At 54.2% G+C, this 20,457-nt stretch overlaps 1 protein-coding gene across 1 annotated transcript; it reads right to left on the reverse strand.

Moving 5' to 3' along the window:
* Positions 1-268: 268 nt before the first annotated feature.
* Positions 269-4,157, reverse strand: Spon2 (spondin 2). Its single transcript, XM_042672757.1, has 6 exons — positions 3,968-4,157; positions 3,342-3,567; positions 2,683-2,906; positions 2,311-2,502; positions 1,461-1,635; positions 269-933 (listed from the first exon to the last, which is right to left on the reverse strand). The coding sequence occupies exons 2-6, from the start codon at positions 3,562-3,564 to the stop codon at positions 749-751; spliced, it is 999 nt and encodes a 332-aa protein (XP_042528691.1). The 5' UTR covers positions 3,565-3,567; positions 3,968-4,157; the 3' UTR covers positions 269-748.
* Between the last annotated feature and the right edge of the window lie 16,300 nt (positions 4,158-20,457).

Consider the following 20,457-nt stretch of genomic DNA (forward strand, 5'->3'; position numbering starts at 1 on the left):
CGCTCTCAGGTGCTGCTCTGGGCTTGCTGTCACTCCTTGCACAGCCCCTCCCTGCGCTGAGCTTGCAGTGAGCAAACATAATCAACCATTATGACGACCACTGGTTTCTGAAACCTCAGCACATTTGTCCCATGAGTCATCCCTCTTCTCTGGCCCCGCCCCTACCGCGCAGCCATGACTCTGCAGCACCTGGAGAGTGTTCTCCCTCTCCATTTGTACCTGTGTCCTCCACCTCAGTTGTCAGGAAAGGTACAAGGACAATCTCCCGTGTTTGTCAGGAACAGATAGCTTTATTCAAATACAAAGAGATCAGTAACATGAAAATGCCATTTCCAAAACTGTCTCTCTGTTATTTCTCACATGGTTGCCCCCATTGAATTCCGGGAGAAGCCCAGCAGTGGCAGCCATCCTGGGAGCAGGTGCAGGAGCAGTAGGTCTGAGGTATCTGATAACCACATGGGCCCACCGGGTGCCTTCCTGCCCTGCACTGGCGTGTATACTCTCTGCAACAAAGGCAGCCTCCCAGAACAGTAATAAATTACAAGGGACATAATTTAGGGCAGACCTGTGAGCCTTGGGAATCAATCTGTCTGTGGAAGGGGCCTGTTCATCGCTGTCCCCTGCTTGCCACAGAGGGCTTCAGTGCAAGGAGCATCCATCAGCCTAGCCTGAGGATAATGTAAAACCAGCCATGTCGCTGGCCTCCTAGGAGCCCTTTGTGACCAGACCTGAGCCCAGAGATCTGGGTTTAGACGCAGTTGTCGGGGGCACACTCAGCCTCTTCTTCAAGCTCAGGGCAGGGGGTCCCATTGTTGGCAGGCTGGACACGGACATAGCGAGTTCTGCTCTTGGTTCCCACCTTCCCACATGGACCTCTGCACAGCCCCCAGGATGACCACAGGGAAAACTCGCAATCCAGTGGTGTTTCTGGGCCTGGAAAGCACAGGGGAGACCCGACACGTGAGCACTGGAGTAAGGAGGCATGGAGGGGCTGGTAGGGCGGTCCACCCCTGCAGACGTTTCCTTCTGCTGGTGGGAAGGAGCATATGCTGTCTCAGTAGTCTGTGCAGTGGCTATAAGCTACAGTCTCTGGAAACACCGCAGTGACCCACAAGAACTTTCTAGTGGTGTCCTGGGGTTTGGCAAACGAGCCCTCCCTGCCGTGTGGCCCTGTGAGGCTGGGGCCTTGCTGGTCTCTGCAGCTGTGGCTCCACCCTCTGGCTACACAACCCACACAACCCACAGAAGGCCTATGGCCTCCAATAGCCTTTTGAGTTAAAGGACCTTATCCCGCTCAAGCCACACCTCCAGTCTAACATTCTGTTGATTCATTGGAGACAGATGACTCAGATTTGTCTGCCTAGGCTGGCTTCAAATCTCAGTCCTCAAGATCTCAGCCTCCTGAATAGCTAGGATGACAGGCACAAGATCTTCACTCTAGTGGGAAGCCTGGACGTTACCTGAGAGGCTGTCAGCAATCTCATTGCCCCTGCTGGCCAGGTCTATGGCAGGTGGAACAAAGGCCCTGGGGCTCTGCCTAAGCCGCACCAGGGTCACTCTGGCAATAGGAGGCAGAGACTTCAGCCGTGGATAGTAGAACGAGTTTGCCGGGTGGCTGGGAGAAGAGGATGTTATCTGAGTGGAGGAAGAAAGGGGAATTGGCAAGCAGCCTGAGAAGCCACCTCTGTGTGTATGGCCCTCCTGGGAAAGATCAGGACAGTGCTAGAAAACACCTCAACCCCACCACAGTGTCACGTACATGCAGCAATCCAAATGTGTGTGGTAGCCTCTTCCTGGGCCCTGGGCAGGAGCTGGCCAGGGAGGCCACACAGAGCACCACAGAAATGCTCAGATGACCGCATCTGTGCACTCATGAGCCAGGCAGGGTGCATGCAAGCCTCACAGCAGACAGACAAAGTAGGGCCTTGGAAACAGACTGGGAGGAAGTAATCTGCTAGATGTCACGTTCTACTGATCCCCATATTGCTGCCAACACCCAAGGTAGGCGTGCAGCCCCCTGTGCACTGCAGGTACCAGAAATGGGGCCTCTCTCCAGAAACTAGCCAAAGACTGGGGTCTCCAGGGCCCTTCCCAGGCAAGTGTAGGCCTCACAGTGTCCTCTGACAAGGCCCTCACACCCAGGCCAGTGCGAGCGTACACACACACACACGTACAAACACACACACACGTACACACGCACACACATACACCCCCACACACGTACACACACACACACCCCGACCACCACACTTGGTGCCAAGCACTCCGCACAGCACAGAGCAATGGGACAGGGGCCTATGGACCACTCACCTCAGTCACTGTGTCCTGTGGGATGGTTGCAAAGTTGGGGGAGGAGAAGGTGAAGCCACTGTCCGTCCCTGCGTCATGGGGGTAAAGGTCCAGGGCTACCTGCTCTTTCCACCGTCCCCCCTCACACAGGTCTATGCTGTCAACACCGACAAACCAGTCAGGGCTGGGGATGATGCGCACTATGAAGGACACCTGTGTGTGGTTAGAAGGCTCAGCTTGTGGGAAAGTCACAGGGACACCCCCCCCCCCAACACAAACACTGCAGTGTACAACTTACCAGGGCAGGAAGTCACAGAGATCCCGCAGAGTGCTCACACACACGCGTACACACACACACGCACGCACGCACATACACTGCAGTATACAACTTACCAGTGAGTGCCTCGGCTCCACTTCCAGCTCTGCCGAGGTCTGCCCGGTACCCGTGGGGACGGCTGGGGCTGAGAACACTGCGTGTACACTCTGGAGCTTCTCTCCTGCAGCCTCAATCTCCTTCATCAGGGCCCAGGCCTCACCGCGCTCTGCAAAGTCCCTCAGCCCATTGCTGACATACTCATTCTTCCTCCACATGCTGTAGTCAGAGCTGTGAGCTGCCCCTGTGTGGACAGCCTGCTGTGTGATAGCCAGCTGGTACTAGAAAATCAGTCCTTAGCTCCAATCCCAGCTGGCCCCCTGGGGACACCATGTCCCTCCTTTCCTGCGCATCAGCTCCTTGGTGGAGAGGCAGGGAGCTGTGTCTACTCCTTTCACATGTGGACAGTATCATGTCACATCTACACAGGCCAGAACACCTAGCTAGGTGACCAGTGTCCAGCCAGTCTTCTGCATAATTGTGGTCACCTGCCCTGCTGGCACACAGAGGTGTCCAGCAAGTATCTCATGAATTAGTCTTGTCCAGGGAAAGCAACTCAAACTGAAGAGCCTCACATCTGCCAGGGCTCCATTTCCCTAACTGTAGCCCTCCCACATGGGGGAAGGTCTCTCTGAACAAACTGAACAAGTGGGCTAAGGTGGGGAGAAGCTGCCCTTACCCAGCAGGGAGGACCATTGCGCAGGGGGTCGGAACAGGGGGTACTGTTTGGGGAAGGCTGTCTGGCTCCACTTCCCGGAGAAGGTGATGCTGTACTTGGCCAGAGGGCGGGCTGTGCAGACCGATTCTCCCCCCAGTGGCTGGCCTGCGGTGGAGCCCAGGGTAGCCAAGAGCAGGACCCAGAGAGCACTGCCTGGGGCAGCCATGGTGCTCAGGTTTTCCATCACCTACAGCAGAGGAAGAGCAGCGCCAGTGCCAGCACCCTTAGTCCCCAGATTCCCCAGCCCACGCGGTCCAGAAAAAGGCCTCAGAGGCTCCGAGGAGGTGAGGGGCCCGTGCCTCACTAAGCTCTCCTGTTGAGGTCTTGCTAGGCAGCGGGGAGGCCCAGCTCCCTGCGGCTCCCACCACCCACCCTGACACACCAGGACTGGCAGGGGACATGTTGCACTGCCATACCCAGCACCAGCCCAGCAAAGCACAGGACGGGGGATACTGTTTGGAGAAGTCCATCTGGCCAGTGCCTGAGGTGGGTCTCGGGTTCTGGCCCGGGGGAAGCTCCAGGAGACTCAGGCCCTCTTGGGGTCTGCTGTGTGCCAGGGACCCAGGTGCACACAGGAAGGTACTCACCAGGCAGAAGGTAGGAGGTGGACTGTAGAGCTGGAGGGGTGGCTGGTCCAGAGCTCCTGTTTATGCCTAGTGTCAGTGCCTCTCACCCAGCTGCCCCCTGTGCACAGTGGCCCACCGCCTGCCTCAGTGGCAGCTAGGGCACGGGACAAGGCTCACAGGGGCCTCTTTCCCTGTGGGGAAGCCCGGAGGAGCTATGATCTCTACCTCCCCACAGGGCTGACTGAGCTCACTCCCCGCCCCTCAGCCAGGCTGCCCCACCCCTCTCTTTGTCTCTCCTTCTCCCTCCTCCCTTCTTCCACCCTCCTCCTCCCTCCCCTAACCAGCCTCTCTCCAGAGTGGAGGCTGTGAGGAGTTCTGTACTCAAAGATAGGAGCCCAGGACCAGGGGCTGCAGAATCCAGTTTGTTGCAGGTGTGTCCTGAAGGGCTCCTTTCTCCACCTGACATGAGGTGTGGGAAGTGGGCTGGGGAGGCCCAGGGTTTCAGCCACAGAATGCCAGGCCTCTGTGGTGCTGAGTTTCAGCCAAACACAGTGGTCTCTTTCCCCCTAAAACTTGAGGGAGTACTGGCCAGCCAGCCTCTGGGGTGAGGCCCTCCTAGAGGGCATCTGCACTAGGCCACAGGTGCCCAGGGGTCAGACCCAACCCGCTGAAAGGCACCACCTCCACAGGACTCTTCACTGTTTGGCTTGTCCTCTGAGCGGGGCTCCATGCCATTCCCCCTCCTTGGACAAGCTAATAGATTCTGAAGTTTATTGCTGTGCAATGTCAGGAAAAATATTTACAGAACCCCAGTCCTGGGGTCTAGGAACTGCAGAGGACCAGAGAGAAATCTTGCTCAATCCTAAACAGCTGTCTCTGCTCACCAGAAAAATCTAGGGAGCTTTTAAGTTTAAACAAAATGCATTCCAGTTTTTATAACATTGTTAATGTTTCACATTTTCAGAGAGGGGGGAGAGAGAAAGAGAGAGAGAGGAGAAGGGAGGCACAAAGAGAGAGGGAAGGAGGGAGAATAAATAGACTCTACAAGCATAGACTGCAAACACAAACAAATGATCTAACCTGTATTCAAATAAATAACACAGTCGCAGAGTGGTAAATGAGCACAGTGTTTAGACTCCAGGCCCTGGGGCCAAAAGCAAATTTTACCCCAGCACTTCTCAAGCTTCCGACCTCAGAGACTGCCTTAAAAGTCACTTAGGCCTCCAGAGAGCTTTTGCTCATGTAGGTCATCTCCACGGATGCCTCTTACAGCAGGTGCTCAGAATATACAAACTGTATCTCATGCTAACACAAGTGGCATAGCAGTTATTTTTTCAAAATAATAACCCTAGAAATGTGTTGCACATGTATGCAAATCTTATTAGCTGGCTTAACAGAAGAGAGCTGAACTTGAGCACATGCTTCTACAGTTAATCCGATAAAACATTTGGTCGACGTCGGTGACAGATATACAGCTCCTCATGGGTATGGAGAAGACTTCCTTCCATTTTTGTTGGATACTGCTGGCTACCACAAACAACTTCTGAACACACTCTGTGGTCTTGCCTACCCTGGTGGGTCTCTTGCTCCCCACAAACGCTAATGTAGGAATTGGGAGGTCCCTTTCCTGCAAAGCAGAGGGCTAGAGCCCTGTAACCCCTGCAGGACTAGGCCTCAGGAGCCAGGCTTATCAGTGTGGCCATGAGGTTCCAAAGGAGGGATTGTGGGCCAGGGTGAGCCTGGTGTCGCGGGGTGCCCTGTGGGCTCCTGCCTTCCTGGCAGCAGGGTGAGTGAGGACACATAGCTCTCTTCCTGGTCCGTCCTGTGTGAGTGAGGACACATAGCTCTCTTCCTGGTCCGTCCTGTGTGTGTGAGGACACATAGCTCTCTTCCTGATCCGTCCTGTGTGTGTGAGGACACATAGCCTCTCTTCCTGGTCCGTCCTGTGTGTGTGAGGACACGTAGCCTCTCTTCCTGGTCCGTCCTGTGTGTGTGAGGACATGTAGCCTCTCTTCCTGGTCCGTCCTGTGTGTGTGAGGACATGTAGCCTCTCTTCCTGGTCCGTCCTGTGTGTGTGAGGACACGTAGCCTCTCTTCCTGGTCCGTCCTGTGTGTGTGAGGACACATAGCTCTCTTCCTGGTCCGTCCTGTGTGTGTGAGGACACATAGCTCTCTTCCTGGTCCGTCCTGTGTGTGTGAGGACACATAGCTCTCTTCCTGGTCCGTCCTGTGTGTGAGGACACATAGCTCTCTTCCTGGTCCGTCCTGTGTGTGTGAGGACACATAGCTCTCTTCCTGGTCTATCCTGTGTGTGTGAGGACATGTAGCCTCTCTTCCTGGTCCGTCCTGTGTGTGTGAGGACACATAGCCTCTCTTCCTGGTCCGTCCTGTGTGTGAGGACACATAGCTCTCTTCCTGGTCCGTCCTGTGTGTGAGGACACATAGCTCTCTTCCTGGTCCATCCTGTGTGTGTGAGGACATGTAGCCTCTCTTTCTACATCCGGCCAGCACCCTGGAGCAACAACACCTGCAGCAGTAAGTGTGCCTGGCTCCTTCTCTACCAAAAGAACCGAGGCTTCCTGGAGAAAAGGCTGATTCTTGGTTTGGAGAGAAGTGAGCCTAGAACATTCCTCAAGCCAGGAGAAGCTGTGGCTAGTCCAGCTTCTTCCTGTTCCTAGTGGCCACAGGAGGCTCTTCTCGCAGGCTACCTACCATAAGAGCTGTGCAGCCAAGAACTCAACCAGGATGCACAGCGGAGGGGCCTGAAGCCCAGGGGAATAAGCGCCCATCAGTGGTAGGAGTGTCCTCCAAAGAAGCATGTCCTCGGGGGCCCAGGGAAGCTCAGAGACAGGTGGCCTTAATTTGGGGGCCTTTGGATGCTTTGGTTGTGGGGTAGGCTGGAGTTTCAGGCAGAGCAGTTCTGTGCCGAGCAAGGAGTGCTTTTTTGAATTTGGTGGGTACCCATCTGATCCTCTGGCTCTTCTGTCTCCCATTAGGATCACAGTACAACATCCCCACAAATAAAAAGATTCCTCTCTGCACACAGGACAAATTCACTCTCTAAACAGGTGCTGAGCCTCTCTAGAGATAGAGACACTGAAGTCACCCCAGTGGCCTGAGGTATCCCCAGAGCCTGTGTTCCGTCCACTTGGTTCTCTACTCTAGTGAGTGTTTTGTTAATTGCCAGGCCTCTGGGCTCCAGGCCTTTCTGGAGGTCACTCTGGCTCTGGACCAAGAGAGTTTCCCAGGAAGCTTGGGATGAGCTGAAACTATGGGCTGTGTGTCTTTGGGGCCAACACTGGGATCTTTCTATGCCAGACCCAGGACTGTCTGTCCCTAGAGTAGCCCCAGGGCCATACCTTTTCCCTGCGGTAGCCCGGGTTGGTGTACAGTGTGAGTAATTAATGGACCAACACTCCCAGGGCGTTGTCCATTTTCAAGAGGTGTCTGTTAACTCACAAGTTGCTAACACAGAATGTTTGGAAACCCTTAAAGTGTTCTTAAATGCCCTTTGCCAGTAGGTGTGGAGGCTGAGGTTGTGCTGCTCAACTGGATCTGTGTGAGTGGGTGTGGGTCCCATCACTGTGTTTTGGAGCTGCTGATTGGGCACACACTTGCGGGCATTCTGTCCTCACCTGCCTGGGTTCTCACACTGTTGTACCTGGCCCGTGGCCTTGGGCATGCAGCAGAGTGCCCAGGATGCCCTCAAGGGGTGCTAGAGTCCACTGGAAGGGGGCAGGCATTCTTTCTGGCCAGGAGAGAGCCCTGAGGCCTAGTCTAACAAGGTCTCTTTCAGGGTCTGCTGTGGCCTTTCCTTGGGCAGGGCACAGTCCCCACCCCCTCCCCAGGCCTGACCTGGGCAGAGCCAGCTCCACTACCATGTCTGCTGACTCACTCCTGAAATCCTGTGCCGGCAGTGGGATGGGCTTTCTCCTGCAGAGCTCATAGGCTCCAGGCTGCCCAGGGGCTGCTGTGCTTCCAAACACTCAGCTGCAGACACCGCACAAACTGGCCCACATAGCACATACTCAGCTGCTCCCTTGCTCAAGCACTGTAATCTGTGTTTGCATGCTTTCTGAGGGCTGCTTCAACCCTATGCCTTAATATCCCAGGAATGGGCCACACAGTCCCCTCATTAATCCCCCTTTTCCTTTCAGCTCTTCCCTGGCTCTCCCTGGAGATCCTCTAGCCTGCTTCTGCCTGCCAGGGCCTTGATCTTTGCTGCCTCATCTGGACAAACTTCCTACAGGAGCCCCCTCTCTCTGCCCTCTCCTCCTCGCTGAGAGAAATCTGTAGCAGTCCAGTGCAGAGGAACACAGGGTCATGCCCTGCCACACGTTGTGGCTTTATTTGCAATCAAAGCTTCCGCTGAGAAGAAATCCACTCCACCAGTGTAAGCAGGCAGGGATTTGTTCCAGGGTGTTAAGTGGCTCTCAGAGCCATTAGCAGGATGAAAGCAGACTCTCGCCTGCCCTTCAGAGCTGTGCAGCCACTGGGAAGTGTATTGGCTGCTGGTCCTACCTGCTCAGAAGCCTGCCTGAGGTCAAAGCTGCCCTCGCCTCTTCTCTCCCATACCTCCATTCCAGGCCAGGGTTTGCAGAGTATGTCTGATTCAGAGCCTGAGCTGGGTCCAGCCTGGTCTCGAGTTCCTCTTTATGGCGTCTGCTATCTGGAAGAGCACCTAGAAGGAGAATGAGAGTGAGCCCAGGCACGGCACCCGTAGCCAGTCCCCAGCCCAAAGGCTTGCAGCAGTCTTGAGGAGGTTATTCTACTTTACCAATTAAGCAGGAGACTTTTGGTTAAAAACAAAAGCTTTAACGCCCCCCAGGCCCTTCTCCCCAGCTCTGTGGTAATTCTTGGAAACTAGCCATCTGAACTCATGGTAGAGCCCTCGCCAGGAGCCACAGGTCTGACAGAATGAGGCTGGCTTCCTTCAGAGTCTCACTTCCAAATGCCATCATTATTTCACCTATTGGAGGCTCTCAGGGAGTACCCACTTTGGAGGCAGTTTGAATTGGACTTGATTCACAATTCACCCTGCCGGAAAGCCTGATGCTACAGTTGCCTACAGTGGTAGCTAACAGTTGTGGCACATAATAGATGAACCCCCACCCCCACCCCCCAAAGAAAAAATCTAAGAGGAGAAGCTAGGAAGTGGGATCTTGAAAAATTCCACATATTCCTGGAATCTAGAAGGACATGCACATTCCAAGGGCTGTGTGCATGCTTAGGGAAGACCCAGGTAAGCCCTGATGCTGTCTTCTGAGTGACCTTGAAGCTTGCACAGACGGGAAGTGAAGCCTAGCACAGAGTGGTGAGCTGCTCAATATACATAGAAAGCCCGTGACCAAGACTGAGAACTTACTGGTCCCGGACACCTAAGGCAATCTGTTCCATAACTGACTGTAAACCACTAGTGAACCAGGAGAGATTTAGTAGTCCCACAGGACAATAAATCCAGATGTTACATATTATATCATTGTGGTAATGGCTTGCAACACTATTCCTTTGTGTTCTAAATGCCTTAGTCTTTTTTGTTTTGGATGTATGTGCCAGTTCTGGGGCTTGAATTCAGGCCCTGGGCAATATGACTGAGCTTTTTTGCTCAAGGTTAGCACTCTACCGCTTGAACCACAGATCCATTCTGGCTATTTGGCAGTTACTTGGAGGTAAGAGTCTCACAGACTTTCCTGCCTAGGCTAGCTGTGGAATGCAATCCTCAGCTCTCAGCCTTCTGAGTAACTAGGATTACAGTTGCTTGGATTCATTTTTCTAAGTATGAATCAAAAGCTAGTGTCATTGTAACATCAGTATATAACTCCACATTTTATATTGTACATATTAGGAGACTGATACACTTAAAATAATTTTGAGGCTATGATTTGGGATAAAAAGTGTATGAAGATTAATTTTGTGACATGAACAACTATAACAGGTTGGGATATAACTGTAAAAGACCACAATTGTATACACTATTGATGTTAACAGTAAAAACTCTAACTTGAGCACTGTACCTTTAAGATGTTAAGCATAATCCTAAGAAAACCACAGAGAACATAACTAGAATATACATAAGAAGCAATGGAGAAGGAATTTAAACATCTCACTTTTAAAAATCAGCTAAACACAAAAGAAGAGATATAGGAAACAGGATACAAGGCAGCCTTGGAGTGGTAGCAGGAGGGTTGTAGATATGAAACAGATCACCATAAAACATCTCATTCAAGCTGGACACTGGTGGCTCACGCCTGTAATCCTAGTTGCTGGAGGCTGAGATCTGAGGATTGCGGTTCAAAGCCAGCCCATGCAGGAAAGTCCATGAGACTCTTTATCTCCAATTAACTACCAGAAAACCGGAAGTGGAGCTGTGGCTCAAAGTGGTAGAGCACTTGCCTTGAGAAAAAAAGGTTCAGGGACAGTGCCTAGACTCTGAGTTCAAGCCCCATCACCAACATCCCCCCCCCCCCCCAAAAAAAATGGTGTTCACAGGAGGAAGAAAACCCAGATGAAGAAAAAGCATTTGAAAGTGTCAGTTTTCATAATTAAAAAAGCAATCCATGAATAGGGAGAAACTACCTCAACCAAGTAAAAAGCTATGCATGAAAAATGCTCAGTTGTGAAGGTCAGGAGCAAGAAAGATGCCCCTGCCACTACCTTCACGCCACATCCCACCGCAAGGTCTAGCCTGAGCAGTTAATTGAGGAAAAGTAAAGGCATCTAAATTGGAAAGAAGTGAAATTGTTGCCATCTGCAGAGGATATGCTGAACTCAGCAACAAAAAGACAAAATGAACAAAAGCTTGGAGAGCCATTTTTCTCATAATGCTATCCAAATGGCCAATAAGCATGTGGAAATGTGCCCAGTGTCACTTTTCCCTAGGGTAAAGCAAACCATAAGACAACCATTAGACACCTGTAGTCCTAGCCACTTGTGAGGCCAGCCCTGGAAAAAAAGCTCACGAAACTACTTCTCAGCCCTGCTTGGGTGCAGTAGCATGTATCTGTTACCCTGAGCTACATGAGAGGTTGAGACTGTGAATGTCACAGCTACTAGCAGAGGGGAGCTGGACATGGTGCTTGTGCCTGTGAAGCCAGACCACAGCTCAGGGAACATTAGGCAGGAAGCAAGGCTGTATCTTAGAAATAGCCAGAGCTGGAGCTGGAGCTCAGTAGTGTCATGCCAGCAGAGCAAGCACAAGGCCCTAAGCTCAGGATGCCCCTAGTACCAACTCTCTCTCTCACACACACAGGTTCCATCTTACATTCATTTAGAGAGCTGCTCTGGCAAACACAGCAAGTAGCAAGTATTTTCAAAGATGTAAAGAACTTAGAACACTCGTACAATACCAATAGGAATACAAAATGATACCGCTGTACAAAAAAAGAACAGTTCTTCGAAACAAATATTTTTAAATAGTTGAGTGTTATGGCTCACACCTGTAATCTTAGCTACTTTGGGAGGCTGGAAATGGCAGGACTGGAGTTCAAGGCCAGCCTGGGCAAAATATAGGATCTGTTTTCAACCCATATTGATTGAGCATGGTGAAATGTCATCCTAACCTAGATGAGACACTGTGGGTGGGAGTATTGAAGCTCCAGGTCAGCCCTGGAGGAAAACTAAGATTCCATTTCCACAGTGGGAAGCTGGAGGTGGTGGTACACACCTGCCATCCCAGTAACAAAAGGAAATAAGCCTATGAAGGCCCCCACACACAAAAGGATGTGCAGAGAGCAAATAGCAGGTGGCAGATCTAAGTCTGTTCTCAGCAGTTAAGGATTTGGTATGGATTAAACAATTAAAAGTCAAGGAGAAGTAAACTGCATGCTGTGGTGCTCTACAGAAGTCACAGACTTGCTTGAGGCCAGGAATTCAAGACCAGCCTGAATGAATAGATGCATAGATTTTTTTAAAAAAATCTATAAATATGTGTTACCCACAAAAGACACATTCAAAGATATGCATAAATTGAAAGTACAAGAATGGCTGACCAGGGGCTGGGAAGGTGGTAGAGTGCTTGCCTTGCATGCATTAGGCCCTGGGTTTGATTCCTCAGCACCACATAAGCAATAAAGAAAAAAGCCAGAAATGGTGCTGTGGCTCAAGTGGTAGAGCGCTAGCCTTGAGCTGGAATGCTGAGGGATGGTGCCCAGGTCCAGAGTTCAGGCTCCATGAACGGACCCCCCCCAAAAAAAAACCAAAAAGAATGGCTGAACATGTACACAAAACCAGCAGAGATCTCAACTAACTGCACCAATATGAGGCCAAAATAGATGAAAGTGGTGACTCCATGCAGATAAACCCCTGACTGTCATCACCAGCACACTGCCCGGGCACCCAGCACGCACCGAATGGCAGCTCCTGCCAGGAGATCTCAGAGCAAGCTCCCTTTTACACAGGATGCTTTCTCTTTTATGTGTGTTTAGCCTGTGGGTGTTGAGTTGCTTGTAGATCGTAGCTGTGAGGTGATCTGTGATGTGGGTGATGCAGTTGATCTGTTGTGATCTTAGGGTAGCCCCCTCTCTGTACCCCCGGAGGTGAATCAGGTCTGACTCCACTAGGAAGGCCTAGGGGAGTAAGTGGAGCTCACCTACCAGGCTTTGCTGTGGAGCACAGGGAGAAGCCCCAGCCTCTGCGACGGTCAGGACAGCATGTGCAGGCTAAGTGCTCCATGTGTCTAGGCAGGGACTTAGACCCGCTGCTGGTTTGCTCTGTGTGCTGGCTACAGGGGTGCCTGGAGCAGCCTGCGCACCAGCATCTAGCAGCCTCCTGACCCGAGAATGTGAACCTCTCAGGCCCCTTTCCAAGGTTGGGGAGCACATCAGACTTAACAACTCGGCCCAACCAGAGCCAGGCTGTGAAGATTTCAGACAGGCCTTTGGCCTCGCCAGTGCCCATGTGTACCACATTCTCCCAAGGCCTCAGTTTCTCCCTCTGCAGGATGTGAAATCAAGCTGGGCTTAGAGGCTTCAGGTCCTGCAGTCCCAGTGTGCTTTAGCACGAAGATAATGCTTTTCCTCATGGCTAACAGGCCAGCCAAGCAGCTTTGCTAAGAGTGGATTCTCTCCAAGCTCTGAGTCAGTCCAGGGCTCAGGCTTGCAGCCCCTTGATGACCGACCAGGGCTGGCAGGGGTCCTGGGAAGAGGTTTCCAAGTTTGAGGCATATGCTTTAACTTTCCCAGTGGCCCCCTGCTCTTCTTCCCTGAGATGCCAGTGACTGGCTGGGTTTGAGCCTGGGTAGTTGGGTGATGCTGGTGCAGCTGAGGCTCCTCCAGAGCAAAGACAGCTTTTCTTTGTAATGTTCTGCAATGGAGATGAACAGCCAGACTACAGCAGAGCCCAGGAGCACAAACCCAACTGGAAGTCGCTGCCTCCTCTTCACAGTGCCCAGCTTGCTGTGTCTAGCACACGCTGGGCTGTACCTCACCATCCGCAGCAGCAAGGAGGCCACTGGGCTGAGAGGCTGGCCAAGGCCATGACTCAGGCCCTCCCAGGGCAAGTACTGGGAGCGGGGAGACTCCAGGCCAGAGGGCAGAGGTTGAGGTACCCAGCTTGGACCTAGTGACAGGCACACATACACACTCAATATGTATGTGTATACCCACGTTCATGTACACACCTAACCCCTGTGCACTGGCCATACACAAGTCCCTTCTGTGGCCTGCAATTGAGGCTGACCCTACTGCTGTTCTTGGGTCACTTACTAATGAAGGCTCTGGGCTCTGCGGAAGGTACATCTCCTGTGGGCCCTCAGAATCTGAGTACCCCTACACAGTCGCTGCCCAGCTGTGTCCACCGATCATCACCTCCACTCCATGCATCTACTTCACTGATCACCTCCACTCCATGCATCTACTTCACTGATCACCTCCACTCTGCGTGTCTGCCCATCACCTCCACTCCATGCATCTACTTCACTGATCACCTCCACTCCATGCATCTACTTCACTGATCACCTCCACTCCATGCATCTACTTCACTGATCACCTCCACTCCATGCATCTACTTCACTGATCACCTCCACTCTGCCGTGTGCACCCATCACCATCACCTCCACTCCGTGCATCTACTTCACTGATCACCTCCACTCCATGCATCTACTTCACTGATCACCTCTACTCCATGCATCTACTTCACTGATCACCTCCACTCTGCGTGTCCACCCATCACCTCCACTCCATGCATCTACTTCACTGATCACCTCCACTCCATGCATCTACTTCACTGATTACCTCCACTCTGCGTGTCTGCCCATCACCTCCACTCCATGCATCTACTTCACTGATCACCTCCACTCTGCGTGTGCACCCATCATCATCACCTCCACTCCGTGCATCTACTTCACTGATCACCTCCACTCCATGCATCTACTTCACTGATCACCTCCACTCCATGCATCTACTTCACTGATCACCTCTACTCCATGCATCTACTTCACTGATCACCTCCACTCTGCGTGTCCACCCATCACCTCCACTCCATGCATTTACTTCACTGATCACCTCCACTCCATGCATCTACTTCACTGATCACCTCCACTCTGCGTGTGCACCCATCACCATCACCTCCACTCCATGCATCTACTTCACTGATCACCTCCACTCTGCGTGTCCACCCATCACCTCCACATGCATCTACTTCACTGATCACCTCCACTCCATGCATCTACTTCACTGATCACCTCCACTCCATGCATCTACTTCACTGATCACCTCCACTCCATGCATCTACTTCACTGATCACCTCCACTCTGCGTGTCCACCCATCACCTCTACTCCGCGTGTCCACCCATCACCTCCACTCCGCGTGTCCACTGCTGGCCTCCACTCCGCGTGTCCACTGCTGGCCTCCACTCCACGTGTCCACTGCTGGCCTCCACTCCACTGATCACCTCCACTCTGCGTGTCCACCCATCACCTCCACTCCATGCATCTACTTCACTGATCACCTCCACTCTGCGTGTCCACCCATCACCTCTACTCCGCGTGTCCACCCATCACCTCCACTCCACGTGTCCACTGCTGGCCTCCACTCCACGTGTCCACTGCTGGCCTCCACTCCACGTGTCCACTGCTGGCCTCCACTCCATGCGCCTCCTTCACTAATCAGTCTGTCTCCAGTAGCTCTCCTGAGGGAGAGGAGCCTCCCCTGCAGGCTAAGGGCTTAGCACCTCCTGTGAGCCCTCCACAGCCCTAGCGACCATCTGGAGGAGGACCCAGAAGGGAGGCCGGCCCTGAGCCTTACAGTAGGAGAATATGGGAATAACTGAGTCCCCAAGGAGAAGGAGCCATATGCCCCTCCCCGCCCCTCACCACCCTTCCAAGTAGTGGAGACTCGGGGCCTGCTCCACTCAGCATGGACAGAAGGATGGGGGCCAGTATGGATTGCATCTCCTCTTTCTTCAGGGAACGGTAGAGCCAGGAAATGCCTTGTGTCCCTACCAGGTGTTCCTACATTTCAGTCATACGCTGAGCCCCCCTGGAGGCTTGAGAATAAGAAATAGCCAGAGTGGTTATGGGGACCTCCAGAGGGTAGCAAAGCCCTGGCTTTGAGCATGGCAGGAGGTCCTGTGAGGCAGAGCCCTGCAGTGGGCCCTCCATTCACCCCACAGGCCCCTGGCCCCTCTTAGATTCATCAGACAGACATGTGAGGCCACAACCTCATGCTCAGCCCCTCTGGCTCTCTACCCCCCCCCCCCGCTCCCTCCCTAAGGCCCAGGGAAGTCCCTCCCTCCCCTGCCTGACCCACTTCCTGGCCTGGAAAGTCTGAAGGGCCTGCGGCGCGCCTCCTGGACGCCCTGGCTCCCACCTCACTGGTGGAGGACTTCCCGCCCTACACAGTGGAAATGTGGGTCAGCATTTGTTCACCCTTGCCTGGGACCAGAGCCAGTGGAAGGAAAAACACCAGACCTAGACTGCTTGGCCCGGCCCCAGCCCCACAGCTCAAGGCTGTGGGAGCCCCCCCAACTCCTGCAGGAAGACACTGAACACAGTGCTGCTGCCCGAGCCCATCCATGGTGGTCCTCTGCGGGGTGGACCTCTGTGGGGGGGAACCTCTGTGGGGGGGGGGGACCTCTGCGGGGTGGACCTCTGCGGGGGGGGGACCTCTGTGGGGGGGACCTCTGTGGGGGGAACCTCTGCGGGGTGGACCTCTGTGGGGGGGGGAACCTCTGCGGGGGGGACCTCTGCGGGGGGGAACCTCTGTGGGGGGGACCTCTGCGGGGTGGACCTTTGTGGGAGGGACCTCTGTGGGGGGGAACCTCTGCGGGGTGGACCTCTGTGGGAGGAACCTCTGTGGGAGGGACCTCTGTGGGGGGAGCCTCTGTGGGGGGAACCTCTGCGGGGTGGAGCTCTGTGGGGGGGAACCTCTGTGGGGGGGACCTCTGTGTGGGGGAACCTCTGTGGGGGGGGCCTCTGTGGGGTGGACCTCTGTGGGAGGGACCTCTGTGGGGGGGAACCTCTGTGGGAGGGACCTCTGTGGGGGGGGCCTCTGTGGGGTGGACCTCTGCGGGGTGGACCTCTGTGGGGGGGCCTCTGTGGGGTGGACCTCTGTGGGAGGGACCTCTGTGGGGTGGACCTCTGGGAGGGACCTCTGTGGGGGGGGGCCTCTGTGGGGTGGACCTCTGTGGGGGGAACCTCTGGGGGGGACCTCTGCAGGGTGGACCTCTGTGGGGGGAACCTCTGTGTGGGGGAACCTCTGTGGGGGGACCTCTGTGGGGGGGACCTCTGTGGGGGGGAACCTCTGCGGGAGGGACCTCTGCGGGGTGGACCTCTGTGGGGGGAACCTCTGTGGGGGGGACCTCTGCAGGGTGGACCTCTGTGGGGGGAACCTCTGTGTGGGGGACCTCTGTGGGGGGAACCTCTGCGGGGTGGACCTCTGTGGGGGGGGGGACCTCTGCGGGGGGGAGCTCTGCGGGGTGGACCTCTGTGGGAGGGACCTCTGTGGGGTGGACCTCTGTGGGGGGGGACCTCTGCGGGGGGAACCTCTGCGGGGTGGACCTCTGCGGGGTGGACCTCTGTGGGGGGACCTCTGCGGGGGGGAACCTCTGTGTGGGGGACCTCTGTGGGGGGAACCTCTGCGGGGGGGGGAACCTCTGTGGGGGGACCTCTGCGGGGGGGACCTCTGTGGGGTGGACCTCTGTGGGGGGGGCCTCTGCAGGGTGGAGCTCTGTGGGGGGGACCTCTGTGGGGGGGACCTCTGCGGGGGGGATCTCTGCGGGGGGGGGGTGGAAACCTCTGTGGCACGGACCTCTGCGGGGTGGACCTCGCAGGTCACGGGTTCTTGCTGCAGTATCCAGTGCAGGTTTCCCCCAGGGTAGGCAATGCATTCCATGTCCAGCTCTTCCCCAGAAGCTAGCCACAGGCAACCCCTGACAACAGACACCTGGCTGCCTTCCGGGGTGCCTGAACCCCTACAGCCCCAGGGTAGCCCTGCCTTCCTGGAGAGAGGACAGACCTAAGTCAGAGATGGCAGCCCCGGAGCAGCAATGTACACCCACTGCAGGACCCTCCTGACTACCTAGAGTGGGCAGACCTCTTCTGTGGCCACCTGGGCCCAGGGGACAGTACTCTGCAGGAAGCCGCTGGCCTGCGCTAGGAGCTCTGTGAAGAGCCCCTTCCCCTTCCTTCAGGAATTCGCAAAGGCTGTTTTTAAGGTGCAGAAAGTAAGCATTTCAGCAAAGGGTCAACATTGAACCTCTATTTCTGTACCACATTTAGACTTAAGGGAGAGTTGCACACAGAGTGGAGTTCCTAGCCTCTCTCCCAGATCCCTCAAGATGGCTCTTCCCAACCCCAGCAGGGCCAGGAAGGGGGCTTGGAGGTGCGGCACTGCCAGGCTGCACCAAGCTGTGTCCCTCAGTGGCCGCCAGGCTAGGACAAATCCTAATTTTACTTACAGAGGGTCCCAAGGCTTGGGTTTGCTGCCTCCTCAGGACTGGAACCAGGGACCAGTGTGTCCCCTCCTGGGTGTCTGTGCCCACTCCCAACCATGTAGGCCTGGGGAAACAGCCTAAAGGTCGGAAGCCTGGGCCCAGGGCTGGAAATGCCTACTGTGGCCCCTCCACAGAGATTGTGGAGCGCTTCCTCAAGAAAGTCACTCAGAGGCATCGTCAGGGGAAGAGGAGTTCCATGTCAGTAACGGACAGGCTGAGAGTAGCAGCGGGGCAGGGCTCCAAGAGTCTTATAGGGCCAGGTTCACGTGGAACCTGAGAACGGCAAACAGCCTCGTGGAAGGGTTAGCCCTTGCAGTTGAAGCTGCACAAACAAGGAAGAGTGAAGTGGGAGGAGCTGCCATTAGAGATGCCGCTGCCCAAGTCACCCATTTTCAGTGAGACCTAACATGGCGGAGTGCTCCTAAGAGGAGGACGTCAGGCTAACAGATTGTCCCGTGCTAGCCTCACCCGCCCTCCAGGGACCGCCAGCCACAGTGGCCAGCTCAGAAGGACCGCTTTCTCCGCAGTGCGTGTCCTGTGGCAGAAGTCAGCAACAGTCTCTCTTGCTGTGATGGTCTGAATGGGGTCCTCTAACTAACAGGGATATGTGAATGTTGGGAAGCGCAGTGCTTCTCCATGGAGGCTGGAGGCTGATGCTTTCCACCACCCTCATCCCCACCCATGACTGACAGGAGGGCCGCTGAGCTAGACACACAGTCAGCTGGAAGGCCAGGTCGGGCCCAGGGAGCAGCGCAGTGCACGCTGGGCCACCGTGACTGTGCCTGGTGGTGACAGAAAAACCAAACAGAACCGCCCCTCCTCACAGAGAAGACAGGGCCCTTGGTCTGCCATGCATGTCTTCCACATGCTCAAAAGCAGACTGATGTAAGTGATCTTACTACAAAATGTAAAACAATGGGCAGTATCACGGCTTTCTCAAAGCTTTAACCAGTCACAGACTGAGGGGCACATTCTGAAGGGCTCTCAGGTAGAAGAGGAAATCAAATGTGAACATGCGGGCGGAAGTGCAGCAGCTTTGTAGAGCAGAGAGCTCCGCTCTGTTCTCTGGAGGAAAGAACTCACACCAAGACAGATCCATATCCATCTTAAGAATACAGAGTAGAAACAACAAACTACCTTACGAAAAGTAGACAGATGGATTTACAAAGATAAACCAAGAAATTAGGTACAAAAAACAAATGAAAAGGCGAAATGATTGTTTCTTCCTGAAGTAGCACAGTGGGTGCCCTGCCTGGTGGGGGAACAACCGTCTCTGAGCAGAACCTGTGTCGCTTGCGTGTGGGAGATGCGGGGAATGACACACACCGCAGCTCTGCAATCTAGGTCAGTGTTGGACATAAACTGCCAGAGTAGCTCTGAATCAGGAGGGAGCGCGATGAAGTGAACACAGAGACTGGGAAGGCCTGGGAGGTGGTCTGCCTGGAGTTGGTAGGTCAGTCCAGTGTCACCCCGGCCCTTCCAACCCATGAGATGATGGAGAGTCCGATTCATCTCATGAGACCACGGTAACTTGATAGAAAAACCTGATGTAGGACCAGAGGGGAAAGTGGTATGAATCACTTTTAAATGAAGATGCAAAAACAAATCTAAGAGAACGCAAACAGAATCCAATAACATACCTGGAGTCAGGTGTCGTGACCCTGTAGGCCAGGCCTGGCCTGTGAGGAGGGCTCTGTGAGCTTTCCTTTTTTTTTGGGGGGGGGGTCCGGTCGTGGGGCCTGAACGCTGGGCCTGGGCGCTGTCCCTCAGCTCTTCAGCTCAAGGCTAGCGCTCTACCACTTGAGCCACAGCGCCACTTCTGGCTTTTTTCTTTTTGCTGATGTGGTGCTGAGGAATCGAACCCAGGGCCTCAGGCATGCAAGGCAAGCGCTCTGCCGCTGAGCCACCTTCCCAGCCTCTTCCCTTCTTTTCTAAAGCAGATGTTGTTATTATTGCAGAGGCGGTGTTCGGAGGGACTGCAGTTACATAGGCGGTGCCACCGTGCCTTGCTCTCCCCCAGCCCCCTCCGGTCCCCACACGCACGTTGTATATTCATTCTCACCCTCATGACCTTTCCTGTTCGTATTTTCACCACATTCCACAGCGGCCAGATTCATTCTACCTGGAAAATTCAGCCTATTTCAGGAAATAGCATGGTCAGTGGTGCCTGTGCTATCCTTACTGGCCAACATTTTCTTGGAGGTGCTAAGAAATGCAATAAGAAAAAGTGTCATAAACACTAAAAATAAAAAGGGCAGAATGACTTACTTTTCATTTAATAGCATGATTATAGACCTAGAGTCGCCCTCAAACTTTATTTAAAATGTAAAACTCAAAGAAGAAAAGTTAACACAAGAAGTGAATGTACAAAAGGTGGACACTCCCTTTACCAGTGAGCATCTGTGAATGCTCCGCTGCAGTGCGTGGTGCCGAGGGAGGGCAAAGCAAGGCGCTGTGACAAGCAGCTGTGGAGCTCCTGGAGCTCTGTGCGGCCCATGCACGGGGCCAGCAGCCGCCCTGCCTGTGGTACGCGGGGCTGGCATGCTCAGGGTTAGCTACGATGCAAAAAATGCCCACAGCA

Source organism: Dipodomys spectabilis, unplaced genomic scaffold (assembly GCF_019054845.1).
Source record: "Dipodomys spectabilis isolate Male_0828 unplaced genomic scaffold, ASM1905484v1 ptg000771l, whole genome shotgun sequence".
NCBI classification, from domain to species: Eukaryota; Metazoa; Chordata; class Mammalia; order Rodentia; family Heteromyidae; genus Dipodomys; species Dipodomys spectabilis.

Excerpts from the sequence above, each read along its gene's own strand:
- Spon2 (XM_042672757.1), bottom strand. The coding sequence starts at position 3,564 with ATGGAAAACCTGAGCACCATGGCTGCCCCAGGCAGTGCTCTCTGGGTC. Across the intron at positions 1,636-2,310 it reads CACAGGACACAGTGACTGAG|ATAACATCCTCTTCTCCCAG; the intron begins GTGAGTGGTCCA and ends TCCTCCACTCAG. Across the intron at positions 934-1,460 it reads GATTGCTGACAGCCTCTCAG|GCCCAGAAACACCACTGGAT; the intron begins GTAACGTCCAGG and ends TGTGCTTTCCAG.